At 41.1% G+C, this 21,756-nt stretch overlaps 1 protein-coding gene across 4 annotated transcripts in view; it reads right to left on the reverse strand.

The window, feature by feature from the left end:
• The window catches only part of DNAH9 (dynein axonemal heavy chain 9), a 357,462-nt gene that overhangs the window by 192,166 nt on the left and 143,540 nt on the right, over positions 1-21,756 (reverse strand). For all 4 annotated transcript variants that reach the window (XR_011646782.1, XM_058283466.1, XM_058283464.1 and 1 more), the window contains 6 exons: positions 19,976-20,263; positions 11,611-11,821; positions 9,907-10,034; positions 8,912-9,020; positions 7,031-7,178; positions 2,789-2,963 (listed from right to left, as the gene is read on the reverse strand). Coding sequence is in view for 3 of the 4 variants with exons in the window: in XM_058283466.1 (XP_058139449.1) it covers positions 2,789-2,963; positions 7,031-7,178; positions 8,912-9,020; positions 9,907-10,034; positions 11,611-11,821; positions 19,976-20,263 (1,059 nt within the window). In the remaining variant the exon portion in view is untranslated. The remainder of the gene's footprint in view (positions 1-2,788; positions 2,964-7,030; positions 7,179-8,911; positions 9,021-9,906; positions 10,035-11,610; positions 11,822-19,975; positions 20,264-21,756) is intronic.

Consider the following 21,756-nt stretch of genomic DNA (forward strand, 5'->3'; position numbering starts at 1 on the left):
TTTGCTTTAAAATGAGAATGGAAATTAGGCCCAGGCTTTCATAAGGACAGATATGTTTGCTGTTCTTCTTCTGATTCACATTCAGATTTAGGGGATGCTATTACTCCTCAGTATTGTTCTTTCTAATCAAAAACTCTGGGAAAATCCTCATTTTAAATTCATGGATAAAATTATTAAAGACCTTTAATTTTCTTTTAAAACCAAGTTTATATGGACAGGTTGAGATGAGGGCTATTTCTAGAAAGAATGCATTTGGGTAGGTCTTCTTTCATCACACCCAATTCCACATTGTACTATATGACCAATTTCTTAACCGAGTCATTAGCTCGGTATCGTCCTCCTGTGAGCTCCTGTGATGCTCTACTATAACTGGACACTGTCAGGATGCATCCATTTCTGCTGAGCCAATCCAATGGCCTTTTCTCAGTTTTGCCCTATGGGCAATGGACAATTCTTCAGCAATGGACACTAATGGAGAGGCCCCTTCTGAAGTCCCCTCTCCTTTGGATTCTGAAAATTCTCTGCTTCCCTCCCTGCCCCTTAGCTTTGATGACCGTAAGGCTTAACTGGCATACTGTGTGTAGTAGAGTTTGGAATACCATTTCACCTCATTTGGTCTTTGCAATGCTCTAAGTTATGCCGGCAAGTTAAAATGATTCCTATTTTATACATGAAAAGACAAAAGCTCAGAAAGTTATACCTCTAGAAGCATATGGCAGAACTGGAAGTATAACCCAGGTTTTTGGCTTCCTAATCCAGTGCTTTTGCTACCATATGCTGATAGTAATTTCCTGTGATTGCTGCAAAATATTTCATCAGGACCAGTTTTTAAAAATTGGGCCTTCTATTTACCTATGGGTTCCATTTTGCATTTCTGCTGTGCTTTAATGACAGCTTTTAAAATGTAAGAGAATTGGTGTTCCTGATGTGAGTATTTTGACCAAATCCCCACTTTTCAATTTACAGCACTATTTTTGGTGTTTAGCTTTACAGCAGGTTGTGTATAGGTTTTGGACATTCCCTGTGGCTAAAAGCTTTCTCCCTTGTCCTCTCCGCATGGGTCAGCAGGGCCACCTATGGCTCCAAGTGCTCCAGGGCCCAGGACACCTGGAGGGGAGGCTTTCTCGTGGGCTTTTAAAAAGAGTTGAGTGGATTTTGTCATTTCTGTTCAGGGATAGAAAAATTGACCAAGTATCTTCATCCTGATACCCCACTGCCTGCTTGGCACCAATATGGGAGAGAAACTCAGCAGTTGTTGTCCGACATTTCAGCAGCTGAAAGGTCAGGCATTACATTTGATGGAAAGCAATAAACTATGCATTCTGGATCTCTGCAATTCAGCTAGGTCTCACCCATTCTGCTGGAATCTTTGCATCTCTGACTCACGGGGGGGGAGTGTAAAGCTGTCAAAAAAGCAGTCCAGAGAGAACTTCCAAGAATTGCAGAACAGACATGAAATTCTCCAAAGTCAAAATCCCAGTCCAGGCATCCTCCTGCCCTGGGAGATTCCCCACCCCACCCCCCACCCCAGCATCTGGCTCTGAGCTCCTTAGAGGCTGTGAGAGCTACTTTCTGAATTTTGAGCACCAAAGAACATGTCAGGAAGAGATGGGAGGTAGGGTGTATATTACAACTGGAGCCTGAGAAAATGGACAAAAAATTAATTGTAAATTCTTGTTGTCCCAACTCCTCTCCCTTTTGGATTCCTAGAATATGGCTTTTCCCTGGGAGGCTAAAATTTTTAAACTCTCTCCTTGAAAAAGCCCCTTAACCAAATCCAACCAGAAAGACTACATCAAAGTTCTCCAATGACTGCAGTTTGGTCTGATTCCTGTTGTGGGAGAGGCACCAAATATCTGCTATGAAACTGGATATTTTGAGTATTTTTGTTAGGCTAACATTCATAGTAAGCATGTATATGTGCCATCAATATTCTCAGAGTCTTGCATGTATTCATGTAAGGCAATTCGGATAGTATATATTTTCTTATATTCAGAACCATCCTAATAACTGGGTACCACTATCACCATCCTCATCTCCTGTGTTTACATGGGGAGAATGGAGAATGAGGTACAGAGAGGTTAAGTATGTTGCTACTAGATAGAGTACTTTTTACCTGACAGGAAATAAGTAAAGAAAAAGGCTGGGAATACATGAAGGGTTTGGGGATAGGATGCCATCTACCCCAAGTTACTCCAAGCCAACATCCCTAGCACCAAACAGCAGGAGGCCACAGCAACCAAATAAAATGAGATAAATTAAAATGAGATAAATTCTCATTTTATTTTCCACCTCTAGATGCCAACTGACCTTTGGCCACACCTTTTTGGACTGTTCTGTATTTCAGGGGTATGTAGACATGATTGTTTACTCTGGGTTGGTACAGAGAAGCCCTATATCATCCCTGTTCTTGAAGATCTTTCCAAGGCTGAAGGGATTCCTTCCACTGAAGCTCCTAAGCACAGGATCAGTCTCACCTCTCTCTATAAAATACACATCACCTTGAAAAGTAGATGCACTTATACCAACAACTATTCAAACTCAAGCACTGCAATTACTCCATTGAGATCAGGAGATATGTTCATTAACTTAAAAAACAGCATCTCCAAACACATATAACAATCTTATCTTTAGCACTGTGTGAGGTCCTTCTATGGGGACTGAGAGTAGTGGGTGGATAACCCTGATGCTTTCAAGTTGGTTCTGAAATTTCACTTGACAGTGAAATTTCCAAATCTTTGCCAGTACAGACTAAAGCATGGATGTTAACATTAGCACATCCTCTTACCTGGTCTTGGAACATTGCTCCACCAAAAGCCCAGATAGCAGCAAACACAAAATAAAGTTCATAAATATCCTTGGGACAATCTGCAGGGATGTCCTCCTTGGTTAGAAGACACTCCAGAAGGTGGCACAGCATCTGAACCATGCTCTGTTCTGGGATTGGGATAATCTTCTTAAATCTGCAAAGAGACATCTGAAAGTGCTTGGAAACACTGTGGATGCTCCCTTCTGGAGGTGTGGTGGGCTGGCTAACAATGGTTTTAGTGGCCTCATGATTTATCAAGCTCTTTGGGATGAAGAGGACAATGCTGGTTATTCTTATCATGTAATCTTGCATCACCTCCTTTGGAGAGAAGTAAAGGCAGAGTTCTCCAGAGAAGGCTCCTTTTCCTAACTTCCTTTCTTCTGATACCCTTCCTCTCTCTTCTTTACTTTTCTGAATACTGATAATTCCCCCTCTCAGTTCTTGGGGAATGTAGCAGCTTCAACTAAACAAGCAAATACCTCACTAGTTTCACACCCTTTCACAGTTTACTCAGTTGTCAAAAAGCACCTGAAGAGTCAAGCTGGGTGCACCTCTGAAGTTTGTACTTGGGCTTCCACTTCACCTCAGAGAAGGTCCCTCAATTAAAACACTAGAAACATTTTTTCCCTGGGGCCTGAGTCTTATCTGGGGCATAGAGCAGACTAGGGTAATGGTTATTTTATACAATTATGATTAGTTAATGGAGTTCCTCATCTAAAAATATACCTTCATGTGCTTAATGGAGCCCACATAATTTGCTAAAACCTTAAAATTCATTTCCTAGCATTGGTCTTTCTGTTCTTCTTGATATTTTATGCTTGTACTTGTTTTCACCCTATTTGCAGTCTTTAAAACAATGCTGTGAAGTGGTCTAAGAGTAAATGCCTTTATTCCATTCAAAGGATGAGAAAACTGTATAGTTGACAGACTTTCATTCATTTATTTGACACATATTTGTAACAAAATGTTGAAGTGGAAGTATCCCAGGCTCAGTTTTGCATGAAGCACCAAAATAACAGGAGCCAACTACCTTTATGTTCCAAACTGGGATTCCAGACAACCTAGGCAGGACTTCCAACCCTGGCCCCTCACCTTTTCAAGGTTATAGGAGGACATACATCTCTCACTTTAATGGAGGGGCTAGGTATTAGCAAACAGGATTTGGGGGAGAGCTCAGTGTGTAGTGAATGCACCCCCACTCCCTACCCCATAGTGAAGACAAGTGATTGTTTCTGACAGTAAGTCTGGGGAAAGGGGCTTCAATAGGACTGCTCTGAACTGGTGAAGGAATACCCTAAAGAGAATCTAACCATGGAGTGTAGAGAGGTTGCTTGAGGGGGCAGTCTGCACTCCAGTTTGTCCAACCAAGGAAGCATCAGTATTTCCTGGAATCCAGGAATGGGCTGTGAGCAAATGGGGGAGTTTTAGATGCGGGCAGGAGGGCCACCTGAAGAGGTGAGGAGTAGGGATTTGTGTGAGGAGCTGTCAGTGACCGGTTGATGGAGAGGCATTTACCTGGTCCAAGAAATGGCAGACAGGGATGCTGGAGAGTCTAAGGAACTCAATAGGCCCCCACAAGAAAGGGTGTGATTTCAAAATCTGCTAGTCAGGGTAACTAAGGCCATAATGGCTCCAGGCAAATAAGACCTCTCCTGACTCTTTCCCTCTTCTCTCTTGTCCCTTTTCCATCCTGAAGGAATCAGAAGCTGTAGCTGGTGAGGGGTGACTAGGAGAGTAAGCAAAGAAGTCGAACCAATTCCTCTTCCCACTGCAGGTGTTGAGCTGGAAGCAGGCTTGAGCTGCAGTGGCAGGGAAATGAGCTCTCAATTTAAATGTAGTTTGATAATTTTTTCCCCAAATTTATACTTGGTTTGATGTGATTGTGTATGTGCACGTGTGTGTGAGTGTGACTATGACTAGAAGTGATCAGATGCCTTTTTATTACTAAAGAGTGATGGCTCCTGAGAAAAGTCAAGGATGTTGACCTAGATTTCATCCAGGAGCAGGAGGAGGACCAGCCATATCAAAATGGTTTTGAAGGAACAGTGGGAAATAAAATAGAGGTGCTTTTAAATTGCCCCTTAGGAGGCCTGCTTGCTCAATATAAAAATTAATATGTGTTGACATCCTACAGCATAGTAGTAGTAAAGCATTACAATACTGTGACAGTTTGAAATAGAAGTAAGATTTTCAAGTAGGTGCCTTTGTTACTAACCAGCTGTGACGCCATGGAAACCTCACGGGGCCTCAGTTCCCATATCTACAGGAAGGATAGTCCTCTTAGGAGTGTTATGAGAATCAAATGAAATAACACAAAGAACAGGCACCCAATACAATTTAGGCCAGCTATTTTTTTTTTCTCTGTAATAAAAAAAGAACAGACTTCAGATATATGGGTGGGGGAGTGTCTTTGGATAGATTTACTACAGTGTCAAGAATCAGCAGACTTCTTTCAAAGGCTTGTGAATGCATGTGAGCATATTTACACATACACTCACATACAAATACACAAGAATTTGGCTCCTCTTGCCGCAAATGCACAGAGTAGGAAACAGCCTGAAATTTACTCCAAGAAACACTGGGCAAGTGACTCAGCAAAAGATAAAGAACAGGGGTATACTGTTTTCCTGAAATGTTCTCCTGCTGTGGTATTTTAACTCTTCATCATCCTAGCCACTGTTACCCAATTCGAGGCTTTCCCTGTTGCCAGGACTGCTTTAACCCATTAGGTCCTGAGGCCACAGAGCCCAGGGGCTTTCAGGGGCTACATGCTTTTCAAAGGTTTTTAAAAATGTTGAAGTTTGGAAAAATAATTACTGAACCCCAAATATAAAAACTACAAAATCAAAATGAATATTTAATTAAATATTTAAATATTATTATTATGTCATCTGCTCAAACAAAGCTCAAATTTTATCTTAATGTGGATTATACAAGGGCAGGGCATGTGAAATATGAGTGCTTTGGGCCCTCTTGAAACATTCTTGCCATCATTCTAAAGGTCTCCTTTCACTTCCACCTCCACACACAACCATATCCCATGCTTGACAGACCAGTGAAGAAAAGGACAGGGGTCATTTTGAGTGAGGGACTTTAATTTCTGCAAGAAACAAAATCCTGACCCTAAATCATTGGAGTGTTCTAGAACTATGAGTCTGTGGGTTGGGTCACCACCATAGCTCCAGCATTGGATATCTATTCCCAGCTATACTAGAGGGTTGGATGCCAGATTCATAGAATGATGTATCAAATGGCAAAACAAAACAAAATAAAACAAAAAACAAAGCCAGAGAGAGAAGCAGTTTCCAAGTTCCAAATGCTGGAACCCCTATCTGTAGACACATGTAATTTTCTTGCTGTCATAAGTATCCTTTTAGTTAAGAGCAATTAATAGCCTGTTTAAATGACAGGTAGTCAGGGCTTGTTGCTTTTGCTTTCAACAAACCATAAGAGGAAAAGTGAACCTACAGGGTCCAGAGGGGTCTTATTAGCCAACTATTGGCTTATACGTAATTTTGCATTATCTGGGTCCTGAACGTACATAGCCAGAAGTAGGAAGTAGCATCATTTATCATTGACAGGTGCCATCCTCACCTCTAGATCTTGCCTATGGATCACTGATAGGAGGGCCAGCTCTTTGCTCTGCAGATGGAGGGCTCTGAGTACATCCTTTATGTATGTTCCCCTCTGCCATCTGCTACACCTGGAGGGGAATGCTTTGGGGACATCTGACTTTGGGGACAAGTCATCAGCAGGATGTTAGGGGTAAGCCAACATATATATATTTTTAATTCCTCTTCCCCCCTCCCCCCCACTTGTCTGCTCTCTGTGTCCATTCACTGTGTGCTCTTCTGTGACTACTTCTATCCTTACCAGTGGCACCAGGAATCTGTGTTTCTTTTTGTTGCGGCATCTTGCTGTGTCAGCTCTCCGTGTGTGCAGTGCCATTCTTGGGCAGGCTGCACTTTTTTTTTGCGCTGGGCGGTTCTCCTTACAGGTGCACTCCTTGCGTGTGGGACTCCCCTATGCCGGGGACACCCAGGTGGCACGGCACTCCTTGCACATATCAGCACTGTGCATGGGCCAGCTCCACATGGGTCAAGGAGGCCCAGGGTTTGAACCATGGACCTCCCATGTGGTAGGTGGATGCCCTATCCATTGAGCCAAGTATGCTTCCCCCAACATACTCTTTATTGCTACCTTCCTTATTACTTGACCTACCTGGTTCTGAGTGTGTCTAAGCAGGTTGGAAGATACTTGTCAAACAGAATGGTTAGGTTGGCTTTCTCTGTCTGGATTTCCCTCTTGTCAATCCAGCTGCTCACAGGAGGATTCCATCCCAGGTCTGCTGGGTTGATGTACAGGATCCCTGGGAACACAGAGAATATTGCTCAGTGAGTGTGGTGGGTTGCATGGTGCCCCTCAAAGATACATTCAGGCCCCAACTCTCAGAACCTATGAATGTGATCTTTTTGAAGAGTCTTTGCAGGTATAATTAACTTAAGGATTGCTGCATGAGCTCTTCCTACATTACCTGAGTGAGCCCTAAATCCAGGGCCAGGTATCCTTACAAGAGTGATGCTGAGGGAGGGTAGACAGACAGAAAGGGAGGACACACAAGGTGAAAAGGCCATGTGATGTCAGAGGTGGAGACTAGAGTGATGTGGCCACAAGCCTGTGAAGCCAAGGAATGGCTGGAGCCAACACATGCTGGAAAACGAAAGGAAGGGTTCACCCGTAGAACCTCTGGAGGGAGCATGATACACGTGGCACCTTGATTTTAGATTTCTGGTCTTCAAAACTCTGAGAGAATAAATCTCTGTTGTTTTAAACCACCCAGTCTGTGATAATCTGTGAAGGTGGCCCTTGGAAACTAATGGAATGCATATTTCATAGATGTCAACACATTCTTCACATCAGGGAATTATATCCTCTGTTTAGAAAATGTACATGAGCCTGGACTTAAAAAGACACAGTTCTGGACTAGATGTCAGAGGGCTAATGGATTTGTTACTGAGGATCAATTCTAACTGTCTGATGAGAGCTTCATGGAGAGCTGTGGTGAGAAGGATCCTGAGGTCAAGTCCAGGCTCAGGAGGAAAGAAGGTTGCTATTGATTAGCAATACTTGTCATTGTGTGGGAGTCTATAAGAGGGCTGAATGGTGGCCCTCCAAAAACAATGTGCATGTCCTAATCCCAGGAACCTGTGGATGTGACCTTATTTGGAAAAAGGGACTTTGCAGATGTAATTAAAGATCTTGAGATGAGATCATTCTGGATTAGCCGGCTCAGGCAATTATAAGTGCCCTTCTAAGAAACAGGAGAGAGACAAACATGAGAAGACAATGTAAAGATGGAGACAAGAAATTGGGACTATGCTGCCACAAACCAAGGAATGCCTATAGTCACCCAAAACTGGACAAGGCAAGGAAGCCCTCTCCCCAAGAACCTTCTGAATGGGCATAGCCTGGCTGACATGTTGATTTTGGTCTTCTGACTTCCAGAACTGTGAGGGACTAAATTTCTGTTGTTTGAAGCCACTAAGTTTATGGTAATTTGTTACAGCAGCCACAGCAAACTAATAGAGAGTGGGAGAGACAATTCTCTTGGACTTGTTCATCAACCTCAGCATAATATCTGATATCATTGTATACTCCACACAAGTTCTCTCTATCCTCTAGCTTCTGCTGATAAGTATAGTCAGTGGATATGGAAGGATATTAAGCTCTAAAGCTGATACTTTCCATTAGGTTGAGAAATTGCAAGACTAGGTCATCTCCACTGATATGGTGGGTTTGGAAGGGGCATAAAAGTAGCCTAATTCAAGACACATGTGTGTAGATGGCTGTTGTCCAGCTCAGGGACCACTTCCCTTCCCATCATCAACATTTCTGAATTTAAAACATCACATGGACCTGGCCTTACTGTACTGCTCATCCTGGTGGATACAGATTAGGACTGAGAACTAGGCCAGAGTTTGGGTTACGAGCTTCAGTGCCTGGCTCCTGTTTGGAACTCTCTCTAGAGCCACCAAAACCATGCATAAAGCTAAAGATGCCTGTCTCTAGTTTTGTGATTATTTTTTCTTTCTTGCACCATACCTGCTCTGGAGACAGTTGCTGGGGTAGCTGTGCGCAGGTGGCTGATCTCAAAGAGAAGCCTCATTGTGGAATTTAGAGGGATCCTCTCATTGCTTGCCAGGGTCAGCACCTGGAAACAAGAACACACCAAGATATGAAGGCGTTAAGAAGCATGGCCAATGGGTGGGGGTTTGGCTGATTAATTTCTTCTTTGTGATTATAAAGATCTTCTAAATTTTCTGCAATAATCCTTTTTCTATTCCAGTACTCCCTCTACCCCTACCCCTATGTATGTGTGTGTGTTTAGGGGAAAATTTATTTTAAAAGTTTAAATTGATGTCAATGATCTTAATGATCAAAAATGTATTACAGGGAAAGAGGTTTGGTTTCATACCTCTACTGTTTGGGAGGTCATACATTTATCCTAATGATTCTGGAAATGTTGAAACAATTCTAAAACGTCTATTCTGGATGTGCTTTTTGAACAAATTTTGCAGCAGCATGAAAAATGAAGTCTCTGCTTTGATTTAGTCACTCTCCTTTAGCTGTGGTATCAATTTAACATCCACTTTACTGGCAGTCGGCCAATGTTCATTGTTTACAAAACATAAAACATGCTCTCAATGGATAAAGATTTGCCACCACTGAGAATATCTGACAAAGCTTGGAATATTTCTGATATTCAGTTTCCCTATTTATAAAAAAGGGAAGGAAAAATAGATATTTGAAAAAATAATTTCAAGATCCTTCTTGGCTCTAAACATTAAATTAATCTATGTGAAGAAGATTCTGAAGAAAATTCCAAAAAGGCTGAAAACATTGTGAAAAATGGCAATTGTACTGAATGAAGTAAAAGCAAGTTGCTCAAGCAGACGTGTCAGTTCTGAGATGTCCACTAAAACACCTGTAACATTTCATTAATCTGGGCCTGCCATCCTGTGGAATCCAGATTTCTGAATGTGGCTTCAACACTAAGGGACTGGTTTCTTAGACAATTAGTGGTGGCTTGGGGATACCTTGTTATCATCCATGACAGTGTTTAGAGACTCAATCCACATGGGGTCTATGTCCCCATCCAGTAAAATCCACTTGGGTCCCTCATGGGTGATGTTGGCGAGCTCCCTCATGATTGAAGAGAACAATCCTAGAAGAAACCATGGAGTTTTTATTTTCCATTTCACCATCATTGCTCTTTCTCTTAACATAGCCTTTCTCCCATTAGCTATAACACTCCAAAGATGTAAATGGAAGAGGTAGCATACTGGGCTTTAATCTTGCTCTCCCAAAGTCTTGAGAGTGCCCAGGGTGCCTTTCTCTCTAACTTTTTGTAACAACAAAAACAAAATTTGACAGTAGTAGTTTTCAAAAGTTTTTTTTTTTAAATTGAGGTAAAGTCCACATAACATAAAATTAACAATTTTTTAGTGTACTTCTCATTGGCATTTAGTACATTCACACCACTACCTCTATCTAGTTCCAGAATATTTCATTACTCTAAAAGAAAACCCCGTACCCATTAAGTAGTCACTTTCTGTTACTTCATTTCCCCTGACCCCTGGAAATGTATGGATTTACCTTTTCTGGGATATTTCATATAAATAGAATCACACAATATATGACTTTTGTGACTGGCTTCTTTTACTTAATGTAATGTTTGTGAGGTTCAGCCTGTTGTCGCATGTATTAGAATTTCCTTCTTTTTTATGACTGAATAATAATACAAAGGACCTATGAACGAATTCAGCAGGTGACTGAGACATGATGAAATTACATAAAACTTAACCTTATCAACTGCATTCCTGGCAAATCTAGCCAAAGGTAGGCTTTAAGAGGAGGTCCAAAGTGATTCTAATTGGCATTGCCTGAAATTTATATATTAATTTGTATAGAATTCATTTTTTATATTAATTTTTCCTAGTCCATACCATGGTATCTTCATTTTTTTTTCAGATATTTTATGTGTCTTAGTAAATTTTTAGTTTTTTTGGTATCTCTTTTGCTAAATTTATTCCTAAATATTCTATAGTGGTTTTTTTTGTCTTTATTTTTTTAATATTACATTAAAAAAATATGAGGTCCCCATATACCCCCCACCTGCCTCACCCCACTCCTCCCCCCATAGCAACAATCTCCTCCATCATCATGAGATATTCATTGCATTTGGTGAATACATCTCTGATCACCGCTGCACCTTATGTTCAATGGTCCACATCATACCCCACACTCTCCTCCAGTCCACCCAGTGGGCATCACTGGGGACCTGACCTAGTCATGAGATTTTGAGGAATGCAGCTTCCCATCACTGCTGGGGCAATGTTGAGTGGAAGACAGGAGCCCTCTGTGGGGTGCTAGCCTGGGCATGAGCTGTGGGCCTCTCTACCGCAAACATGGTTTCAATCCAGGCAATGTAGATTTTCTACACCATGGCTCATTCCCCAGAATCACTAACCTACAATCAAATGCCTGCCCTGCGCTATCTTCTCTAAGTGCCCTCTTTGAAGGTACAGCTGGAAGAGGTCTCCAAGGATGGAGAATATCCAAAAGGTTGAGGTTCCACTCCAAGTCAAAATGGGTGTCTTCTACTAGTCTCATCTTTCTACTAGTTTTTTCATTACCTTCTGCCCTCCCACAGATCAGTCCAATGTTCTCTGCACTGTAGTTCACCCCCACTATATCCACCCCTGTCTGGGACTCTGAGGATAGGGGCATCCCATTCTTACCATCCTTCCATTCTCTTGTAGCTGGATTGATGATGCCAAAGAGTTCATCATTTGTGACTGCTTTGGGATTGAGGTCAGTCCAGACAGGTCGACGTTTCATGATCTGGTAGGTCTTGTGCAAGGACCTCAGCACCTGAGACTTGCCAGTCCCCGCGCTGCCCACCACGAACACAGAGTGCCGCACTGCCAGCAGCTCTTCCAGCTGGACCACCTGGGAAGACATGAAATCAAGCCAGAGGGACCAACCTGCTACTCCCCTGTATCCTGCCTGCTCTTCTGTGAGCCAGGCTGTGTCTGATATAAACACTGGAGTACACAGAGGGAGGGTCATTCACCCCAAAACAAGATGGGGTCCTAAATATAGGAACAGCATGAATCATTTATTCACTTACTTATCATTTAGCCATATAACTATTAGTCACCAACTAAGTGCTAGAGACTGTACTTAGTGAGGGACATTCAGAGATGACTTTTCAACCCTTAATGATCTCACAGAGATCTGATAGAAAAGAAAGTAATATTGATAAGTTATTGTGATATAATGTGAAAAATGCTATTATAGAGATATGTATAGAGTGCTGTGGGAAGAGAGAGAATGGAACAATTCATTTTGTATAGATGTAAGGAAGAAGAAAGGAAACACAGAAGAAGGGGCATTTGAACATGGGCTTCAGGGATGAGTACGAGTTTGCCTAGAAGATGAACAAGATTATTCCAGACAGAGGTAAAAAAGGTATCACCAAGCATAATGTGGTTGGCCAGATGGTTTGGTGAGGTTGGAGTCAAGGAGTCCTGTGGAGACAATGGTAGCCCTGAAGGTTGTACCAGTCTTCTTTTAGTTTGCTTCCAGGCTCACCTTTCTTAGCCCAATCCATCCTCCTCCCTGCTGTAGAAGTATGCTTCCTGGAATGAGAATCTGATCACACCACTGTCATAGTCTTGCTTCAGTGGTTCTCCATAGCCTTGGTAATGAAGTCTCAGATGCTTACCCTGGCCTCCAAGGCCTTTTGTGGCCTTGCCTGCACTGGCTTCCCTAGTCTGCTCTCCCAGCCCCCAACACGCACATTCCAGTCAAACAACTACTGGCAGTTCTTCAGTGATGATATTTCCTGCATCTAGGCCTTTGGACATGCTGTGCCTTCTGTTTGGAAGTTAGGATGAAGGGGAAGGGAAGAGGAGGAGGAAAGGAAGGGAAGGGAGGGGGGGGGGAGAAGGATAATGAGGAAGAGAAGGAGAAAACGTGCAGATCTGGCTGCTGAATGGAAACAATATGTATATTTTTTGCATTAACTAATTCTGGGAAAACAAACTTGCTTTCTAGTTGCATCATTTTTTTGCTGTTGGTGTTCATTTTAATTGCTTTATTAAAATTTGCCTTCCATAAAATTCATTCTTTTAAAGTGTACAATTCAATGGTTTCTAGTATAGTCACAGAGCTGTGCCATCATTGCCACTATCTAATTTTAGAACATTTATCACCCCAAAAGGAAACCACATACCCATTTACCAGTCACTGCCTACTCCCCCACCCCAGCCTAGGTAACCATTGATTAGCTTTCTACCTCCATAAATTTGCTTATTCAGACATTTCATATGAACAGAATCATACAGTATGTCTTCTTTTATGAATGGTTTCTTTCACGTAGCATAGTGTTTTCAGAGTTCATCCATGTTGTAGCATGTTAGTACTTCATTCCTTTTTTACTGTCAAATAAAATTGCATTATATGGTATACCACATTTTGTTTATCCATTCATCAACTGATGAATGGGTTATTTCCATTGTTTTGGCTATTATGAATTCAGCAACTTTAGACATCTTTTGTAAGATAAATATGTAAGCATCACTAACTTTCCTTCTATCTTTCCTTCTCCCTTCTATCTCCTGTCTTCTGCCAGATTAATTTTACTGTTCTATTGCCATGTTTGATAATATTTATAATCTGTTCTGTAATTATATTTAGACATTCTATATTTTCCATGATTCTAAGAGAAAGATCAACAGCTTACATTATTACAACTGTAGCTATATATTATATATATATATAAACACACATTTTTTTATTAGAGAAGTTCAGAGTTTATAAGACAATTATGTATAAAATACAGGATTCCCATATACCATCTGTAGCAGTTTGATATTATTGATGAATTCCAAAAAGAAATACTAGATTCTGTTTGTAAACTGATCTTTTCCTCTGGACATATTAGATTATATCAGATTCATAGCTTGCTTGATTAAGTAATTATATAAACCTCTTGTGTCAGTAGGGCTTTGAGCACCCACCCCTTGGTGGGTGGGAACTTGCAGATCAAAGACATGGCAAAGGACAGAGTTAAGGGTTTTGATGTTGGAGTTTGATGCTGAAGCCTTAAGCTGGAGCCCCAGGAAGTAAGCAAACAGAGGAAAAAGAAGCAAACCCCAGGAAAGGAGGAACCAGGAAGCCTGAACCCTCACAGACATCAGCAGCCATCTTGCTCCAACATGTGAAAATAGACTTTGGTGATGAAAGTAACTTACGCTTTATGGCCTGGTATCTGAAAGCTCCTACCTCAAATAAACACCTTTTATAAAAACCAATCTGGTATTTTGCATCAGCACCCCTTTGGCTGACTAATACACCATCCTACCACCAACACCTTGCATTGGTGTGGAACATTTGTTACAATTGATGTTAGCATTTTTAAAATAATTGTAATATTTTTCACCGTGGAAGCAAGTACTTGCCTGGAATGCATTGTGTTCTTTATGGACCTGGTGTCATGACTTGAGAGAGGATTTTCCAAGCTTCAAACCAAGGTCAAATGGACACTTTTTTTTTTTTTTTACATTCCATATATCTATCAATATCAGGTCACATTTATTAGACTTTATTTGGATTATGATTTTTCCCCCTTTGGGGTTTTTAATTGCCTTTATTTTTCATTGTAAGAGAAAAAGATAAGATACACATTAGTCCTTATAACTTAGCATTTAACAAAACACAGAAGAACTCTTAGCTTCTCAGTCTGTTCTTGCTTTGAATTGTTTTTTTTTAAGATATGCCACCTCAGCTCCCTCATCTGCTGTGCCTTTTATTGGCTCTACTCTGTGTCTGTTTTTGTTGTGCCAGCACTCCATGTGGGTCAGCACTCCTGCACAGGCCAGCAGTCCTGCGTGGGGCAGCTCACTATGTGGGTCAGCTTGCCTTCACCAGGAGACCCTGGGTATGGAACCCTGGATATGGTAGACAGGAACCCAATCGCTTGAACCATATCCGCTTCCCTTACTTTGAATATTATAGTCATTTTTCTTTTTTTCTTAAGTCCTTTTTCTTGAAGATGACTGGCTTCCTGTTCTAATTTGGACTGATTTCTTTCTAGAACTGCTTATAGTAGTCATTCCATGGTTTCTTCTATTTTTTAATTTTTTTATTCTTGAGTTTCTGGAATCCCATGATTTTTGTTTGTTTGCTTGTTTGTTTTTCACACTTGTTTTTTCTGGAGTTTGTCTCAAACAATTTACTCAATAAAGGGTATAGGAGAAGTAAAAACTATGAGTCTTTGAAAATGTATTAAATAATAATTTGGTTGGTATAGAATTCTATATAAGAATTTGATTCCTTGCGCTTTTGTATCCAGTGTTGCTGATGAGAGATTCTGATGTCAGTCTGATTTTCATTCCTCTCTTGTTTTACCTGTTCTGCTGCTCCACTCCAACTTCCCAGCAAGGAAGTTTTTATTCTTTTCTCTTAACCCTTGACTTCTGAAATTCCATTATTATATGCCTTTGTATAAGTCCTTTTTTATTCATTCTGTAAAGTCTTCCAATCCAGACATGACTTTCCAGCTCAAGTAAGGTTTTTGTTTTGTTTTCCTATTCAATCTTTAATACATTTCTCTCCATATTTTCTGTTTTCTCTTTCTAGAATTTCAAGGCAACATGTGGATATCTTAGACTGACCCACCGTATGTCATCTTGTCACTCATACTTTCTGTCCTTAGGTATAAATATATTTTTTACATCCTGGGAGATTTCCTTGACTTTATCTTCTGATCTTCTCACTGAATTGTGTGTGTCATCAATCACATAATTTTACATTTCAAAACTCTATGATTTTCTGGTAGTCCTTTTTTTCATAGCTTCTCAGTCTTGTTTTTATGACACCATTTTCTTTATTTTCTCCAAGGATACTAATTAGAACTCTCTAAATGTCCTATTCCTTATTTCCACTGGGGTCCATTGCTGTGTGTGTCTTTAGCTCTCATGTTGTTGGTTTTCTCCAATAGCTGGTGATCTTCTTGTTTAATATACAAGCTTCTGTGTTTGTTCGAGGAGGCTGGGATGGATTTCTTCTGTTGCTAGGTTTGTGAGTCTCTTTCCAGGGTAGAAGGACTGATTGGGAACTTGGTTTACAAGTTCAGATCTTATACTTTGGCAGGCTTCACTTGTGGGTGAGTAAGCAGATCGGTGGTCTTCACATCCCAAACAGAATGCAAGGACTTTAAACTGGGACACCAATACACCACAGCAGTCCTAGTTTTCCCCAAAGAGTTTATTAAATTTATTTAATTTTTTTTCCTTTTTCTTTTTGGCCAATGGTTAAATGCGTGGCTGCACATGGTAGGAGTTCTTGGGAACTGGGGATTCGAAGGGGAGCTGGGAGAAGACAATGGGGAGCCAAGTGGCAAAATCGTAGTGTAACCCCCCTCTGGCTATTTTCAGTACTTTTTCTCATTCTTGCCCTCTTTTAACTACCAACCTCAAGCCCACAGCTTCTCTAGGCTTCTGCTTGGCAGACCAACTGTCTCCTGGCCCCTCTTCCCCCTAAGTATATTCTGGCCTGCATCCCCTCTGCTTTGCCTTATCTGTCAACTAGCTTTCATTCTCTTTCCATATTTCATAAATTTATTGTAATATCCCTTCCTAGTTTCCACACTTCTATGGGTTTATTCCTTTTTAAAAATATCTTATTATACTTTTAAGGGATCTTAGGATGCCATTGTAAACCAGAGCCCCACTAGGCAGTTTTGGATGAAATAAGTTTCAGCGGTTTAAGAAGACAACACAAATGAAAAGGAGGTAGAAAACAGCACCTTTTCCAAGAACCTTTAATAGAAAGCATCTGTCATATTGGGAGAGTGGAAAGTGATTATGAAAAAGAAAGGAAAAGAAAGAAGGAAACAGAAACAGATTGCGGCCTAAGTGGCAAATAAATAGAAAGGATAAGATTCTGAGTAGAAAGAAGATACAGAAAATGCGGAAGGAGGAGCGGATTGCTTCATCAGACTCTCAGAGACTGGGAAAGCCTGGACTGTCCTATGAGAATAACTTACAGCCTCAGTGTACTATATCTCATGAACCTCATTGGATTTCACTCATCTCATAGGATCAGACCCTTTAAGGAAAAATCCCTCAGTCTGGCATTCAGAGCCCTATATGACCCCATCCAATCTTGAGTCTCATTGCTCATCGCTACCTCACCCCAGCTGGCCACCACCCCAACACCCTTTTTTCTGGTGACTTTGGATTTCTTGCTGCTGCTTGTACAGTCCCTATGTTTGCCCCGTCCTGAACCTCTTCTGACCCTTTCCCTTCCACTTGGAAGACATTTTTCTTATCTCTACTTTTCAAAAATGTATCCATTTGAAACTGGGAGGAGAAAGATTGGGAGGAAGGATGGACAGATTGGCAGAAACAATCATGGCTGCAAAGTACCAGGTAAGGCTTTGCTTTCTTCTATCAAAAGTAGTACCAGAACAATGATATTGGAGGGACAGATGCAGGACATTATATATCCTTCCATAACCCACTGAATGAACTGGGAGAGAGTGGAATCTACAATGTAAACTATAATCCATGGTGTGCAACAGTGCTCCAACATGTATTCATCAAATGCAATGAATGTACCACACTGATGAAAGAAGCTGTTGATGTGGGAAAAGTGGGAGTGTGGGGAGTGGGGCTTTACAGTTTGTTCACAATTTTAAGAATATTATGAAAAAAAGCTTTTAGTATTCTGTAGAGGAAAAGAAAAAATATTTGTAGGATGAACTATAATTGTTTCAATTTAACTCAAGTGTAATCTCCATATGTTTATATAGATACTAATTAAATAAATTAACATATTTATTATAAGAAAAAAAAAAGTAGTACCAGAAAAAAAAAGTAGTCCCAGAAATGAAAGAAGACCCCTATTTGCAATGGGGAGTGGTATTCCAATTTATTCTTTTCTTTTCTCTATTTTTCTAAAAATGTTACATTCAAAAAATATAAGAGGTCCTCAGATACCCCCCACCCTCCCAATTCATTCTTAATTCTACTTATGTATAACTGGGACTTAATCTCTACTAATGAAAGTACTGTGTGCTAGAAATACCTCCTGGAGTGGAGTAGAAGTGACCTGTCCCCTTAGCACATAAGTTCCTCAGAGAGAAGCACTTTATCTCCCATTGGATAAATGAGTGGAATATCCTGGAGAAATCATAGTATTCGGGTTTCCTCATCTGTATCATTTCCACATTGCACCTCCTCATTTTCTACCCCAAAGGTTGTTGGGGGATCAAATGTGATGTGGTTTATAAAACCTATTGGGGAACTCAAATAACCATACTGAACTGCTATAATAATTACCACAGGCAATTTGGCTTGAACAACAGGAATTTATTGGCTCACAGTTTTGGAGGGGAGAAGTACAAATTCAAGGTTTTGGTGGGCCATGCTTTCTCCGAAGTCTGTAGTGTTCTGGTGGTGGCTTGCAGGCCATCCACAACTCAGTCTCTGCCTTGGGCACATGGTTGCCTGTCTCCTTCTGTCTCTTCCTCACTCCAATCATATGGAATTAAGGCCCACCCTGATTCAGTTTTGCCTCATCTTAATAGACTCTTCAAAAATTCCATTTATAAGTAAGTTCACATTCAGAGGACCAGGGGTTAGGACTTGAACATGTCTTTGTGGGGGACATGATTCAGTCCACAGCAGTATGGTTATTTGTGTTCAGGCACTTCTACTGTGACCACATTCACGCACACTGAATACTTTGCCGACTGTAAAGCTGTACCGTGAAAATAAAAGCCTTACGGAAAAACAGGATTGGGGCAGAGCACTCAAAATCTAGAGAACTTTGTATCTAAAACCTTAAAAACTTAACAATGAATCCTCATCTTAATAAAAATGCTAGCATAGTTAAACCTCTATAGCATTTTCACTATGCCTTATGGCCGGGCAATCCTCTGCAACCTAAAACCTGGGGCTTCTGCTTCCCTTTCTGAGATGTAGGTTCTGAGCACATTAATTTCTAATAGAGAACATTTTAATCAAAATTTAAGATATGATCCATATGGAGCACTATTCATGAATCCATTGTTTTAGTGCAAGAGGAAGTGGCTACAAGGTGTTTACCCAGAAAATATAGTAGAAAGCACCATGGTTTCTTATGGTCACTAAAGTAGTTAAACTTGCACTAAACTTTCAGCTCTATTACTTAAGATCTTTATCTTAAGATCTTATCTAAATGTATTAGTTTCCTATGACTGTTGTAACAAATTACCACAAACCTAATGACTTATTAAAACAATACAAATTTATTCCCTTACATCTATGGAGGTCAGGAGTCTGGAATGGGTCTCACTGGGCTAAAGTCAAGTTGTCAGCAAAGCTGCATTCCTTCTGTAGGGGCATCAGATTTCCTTGCCTTTTCCAGATTCTGGAGGCAGCCTACATTCCTTGCTTTGTGGGCTCCCTCCATCCTCAAAACCAGCAAGAGCTGATTGAGTCTTTCTCACATTGCAGCAATCTGACCTCCTCTTCTTTCTCCCTCTTTCACTTACAAGGACATTGGGCCCACCTAGATAATCCAGTACAACCTCCTCATCTCAATGTCATCTGATTAGCAACCTTAATTCCATCTTAACTCCCCTCTGCAATATAACATAACATATTCAGAGGTTCCAGGGATTAGGACATGGGCATCTTTGAGAGGCCATTATTCTGCCTACCACACTAAGGTTTTTTCATTTAGTTGTGTGTGGTCCCTTCCTTCAAAACATTTGTGTTGGGAAGAATTTCATCTGAACCAACATGGCTTCTGTGTTACACTGCTATCATTCCCCTACAAGGGCTTATAAAGTAATTCACACGATGAGAACAGGACATGTGGCAGAGAGATTGTGTTTTATTCCCTCCATGAGGTCAGGAACCTGACTTACTCTTCTTGTACTCCCCACATGGGCCTCGATAAAAAGCTATTGAAATGAATAGCATTATTACTAATTATACAAATTATTGTATGTGTAAAGCAGCCCTCTGGATCACCATGAAGGATAAACCTTTCTCCAAGAAAAGAATCAAGGGACAGAGAAATCTTGGGAGATGAGACATCACATACCTTAAGCACAAAGTTGTCCTCAGCCTGGAGCTTCAGATCCACCACTGCCTTCCTAACCAGAGCTTCGAAGTGTAGGTCTCTCCTCCGGGGAACATCCAGGGCAGGAAAGAGGTCCCCAATCAGGCCCATGAACACTGGCATGTCATCAGTCACAATCTTGGGGATGTTGAAGTCCCTCAAGGAGCGCATCAGGACTTGGTCCTCAGGCCGGTCAGGGTCTCCTCGCTTCAGGGATCCTGCCACCACGAGCACAGATTTGATAGCCCGCAGGCCCCAGTCATAGTGATCCTGCGGGAAGGTGACGCAGTGAGGTCAGTTACTGGCATATAGAGCACTGTATTCTCAGGCTGGTGTCTACAAGATGCTAGATATTCAGAGCCCCAAAGAGTATCAGAGAGCTTCTGAGGTCCAGGCAGAGTCCTGAGAGAGGATTAATGACTTAGCAGATCACAATCGTGGGACCCTACCTGGTCTGGCAGGCCCCTACTTTTCTCACTGTGATGACATGGCACACACAGAACACACAGGGGGTCAAGGAGATTAAACAAAGCCATCTCCCAACCTCTCTAGCTACTCTCTGTACATTAGAGGGCATTCTAGCTCTTACAGCTCATGGAGGCTCCGTCATAGAGGTCTTCAAGCTTCTGAGAAAGGAATTTCGAAAAAAAAAAGAAGATTTTTTAAAAGTTGGCCCAAGGGCAGGGACCCAGTGATCACAAGAGCTGATGGTAGAGTTGAGTAGGCATGAAAGTGGACCACAGCACTGATATCAGGTCCCAGAGCAGCAAGGGGGAGGGACGGGGTAGAGGGTGCAGTTAAGAACATCAGTCACGAACTCTGATGAATCTATGTTCAAATCTAAGCTCAGCCACTTTCTTCAAAACAGATCATTGTTCAATTAGAGCTGTGATAAATGCTACAAAGGAAAAATTTGGTGTGCAAAGGTAACAAAGGACATGATGGCTGTCCCTGGGCTGTGGTCAGATTTCCTGAAGTAATGGTATCTAGAGAAGAAATAAAGGAGTAGAATTCTGTCAAGCACAGATAAGAAAGAAGTGAATAAAGGCTAGAGGAAACAGGACATCTACAGGCTCAGGGGAGGGAAGAAATAAAATACAAGAAACTCAAAGAAAACCAATGTAGGTCAAGGAAAGCACAACAGGTTAGAGGGCTGTGAGCTGGAGCCGTTAATATAGGCATGAGGCAAGCACTACGCAGTATTTTGTTTGAGTGATAAGGAGCTTAGTCTTTATCCTAAAACAAGTGAACATTCTAAATCAATTGGGGGTAAAGAATAGATTAAAGGAAGTTGAGCAGAGGTAGGAAAACTATTATGCAGGCAATTGCAATAATTTAAGCAAGAGATGTAGGTGCTAAAGTGGTAGCAGTGGGTATGGAAAGAAAATGAGATTTATTTGTTAAATATTCATCTAATAAGCACATGATTAGATGTATACTAAGGAAAAGGGAAGTATCAAGGATAACTCCCAGGTTTCCAGAATTAGCAAGTGAGTGTATGATGGTTCCACATGCTAGGATTAGGAATATAGGAGAAGTAGGCTTGGTGTGGGAGTCGGAAGGAAAGATCAGTTTTCCATGTGCTAAGCTGGAAGCACTTTTTTAACACTCAAGGGAAGATGTGCTATAGGCCATACATAGAATACACAGGTTTAGAGCTCAAGAGACGATGGGATAAGGCCATAACACTGGATATCATGGCCTGAAACCCAGAGAAAGTAAATACAGTGAAAAGAGGACCTGGGAAGTGCGATGAAAACCAG

This window comes from Dasypus novemcinctus, chromosome 21, assembly GCF_030445035.2.
Source record: "Dasypus novemcinctus isolate mDasNov1 chromosome 21, mDasNov1.1.hap2, whole genome shotgun sequence".
Lineage (NCBI taxonomy): Eukaryota > Metazoa > Chordata > Mammalia > Cingulata > Dasypodidae > Dasypus > Dasypus novemcinctus.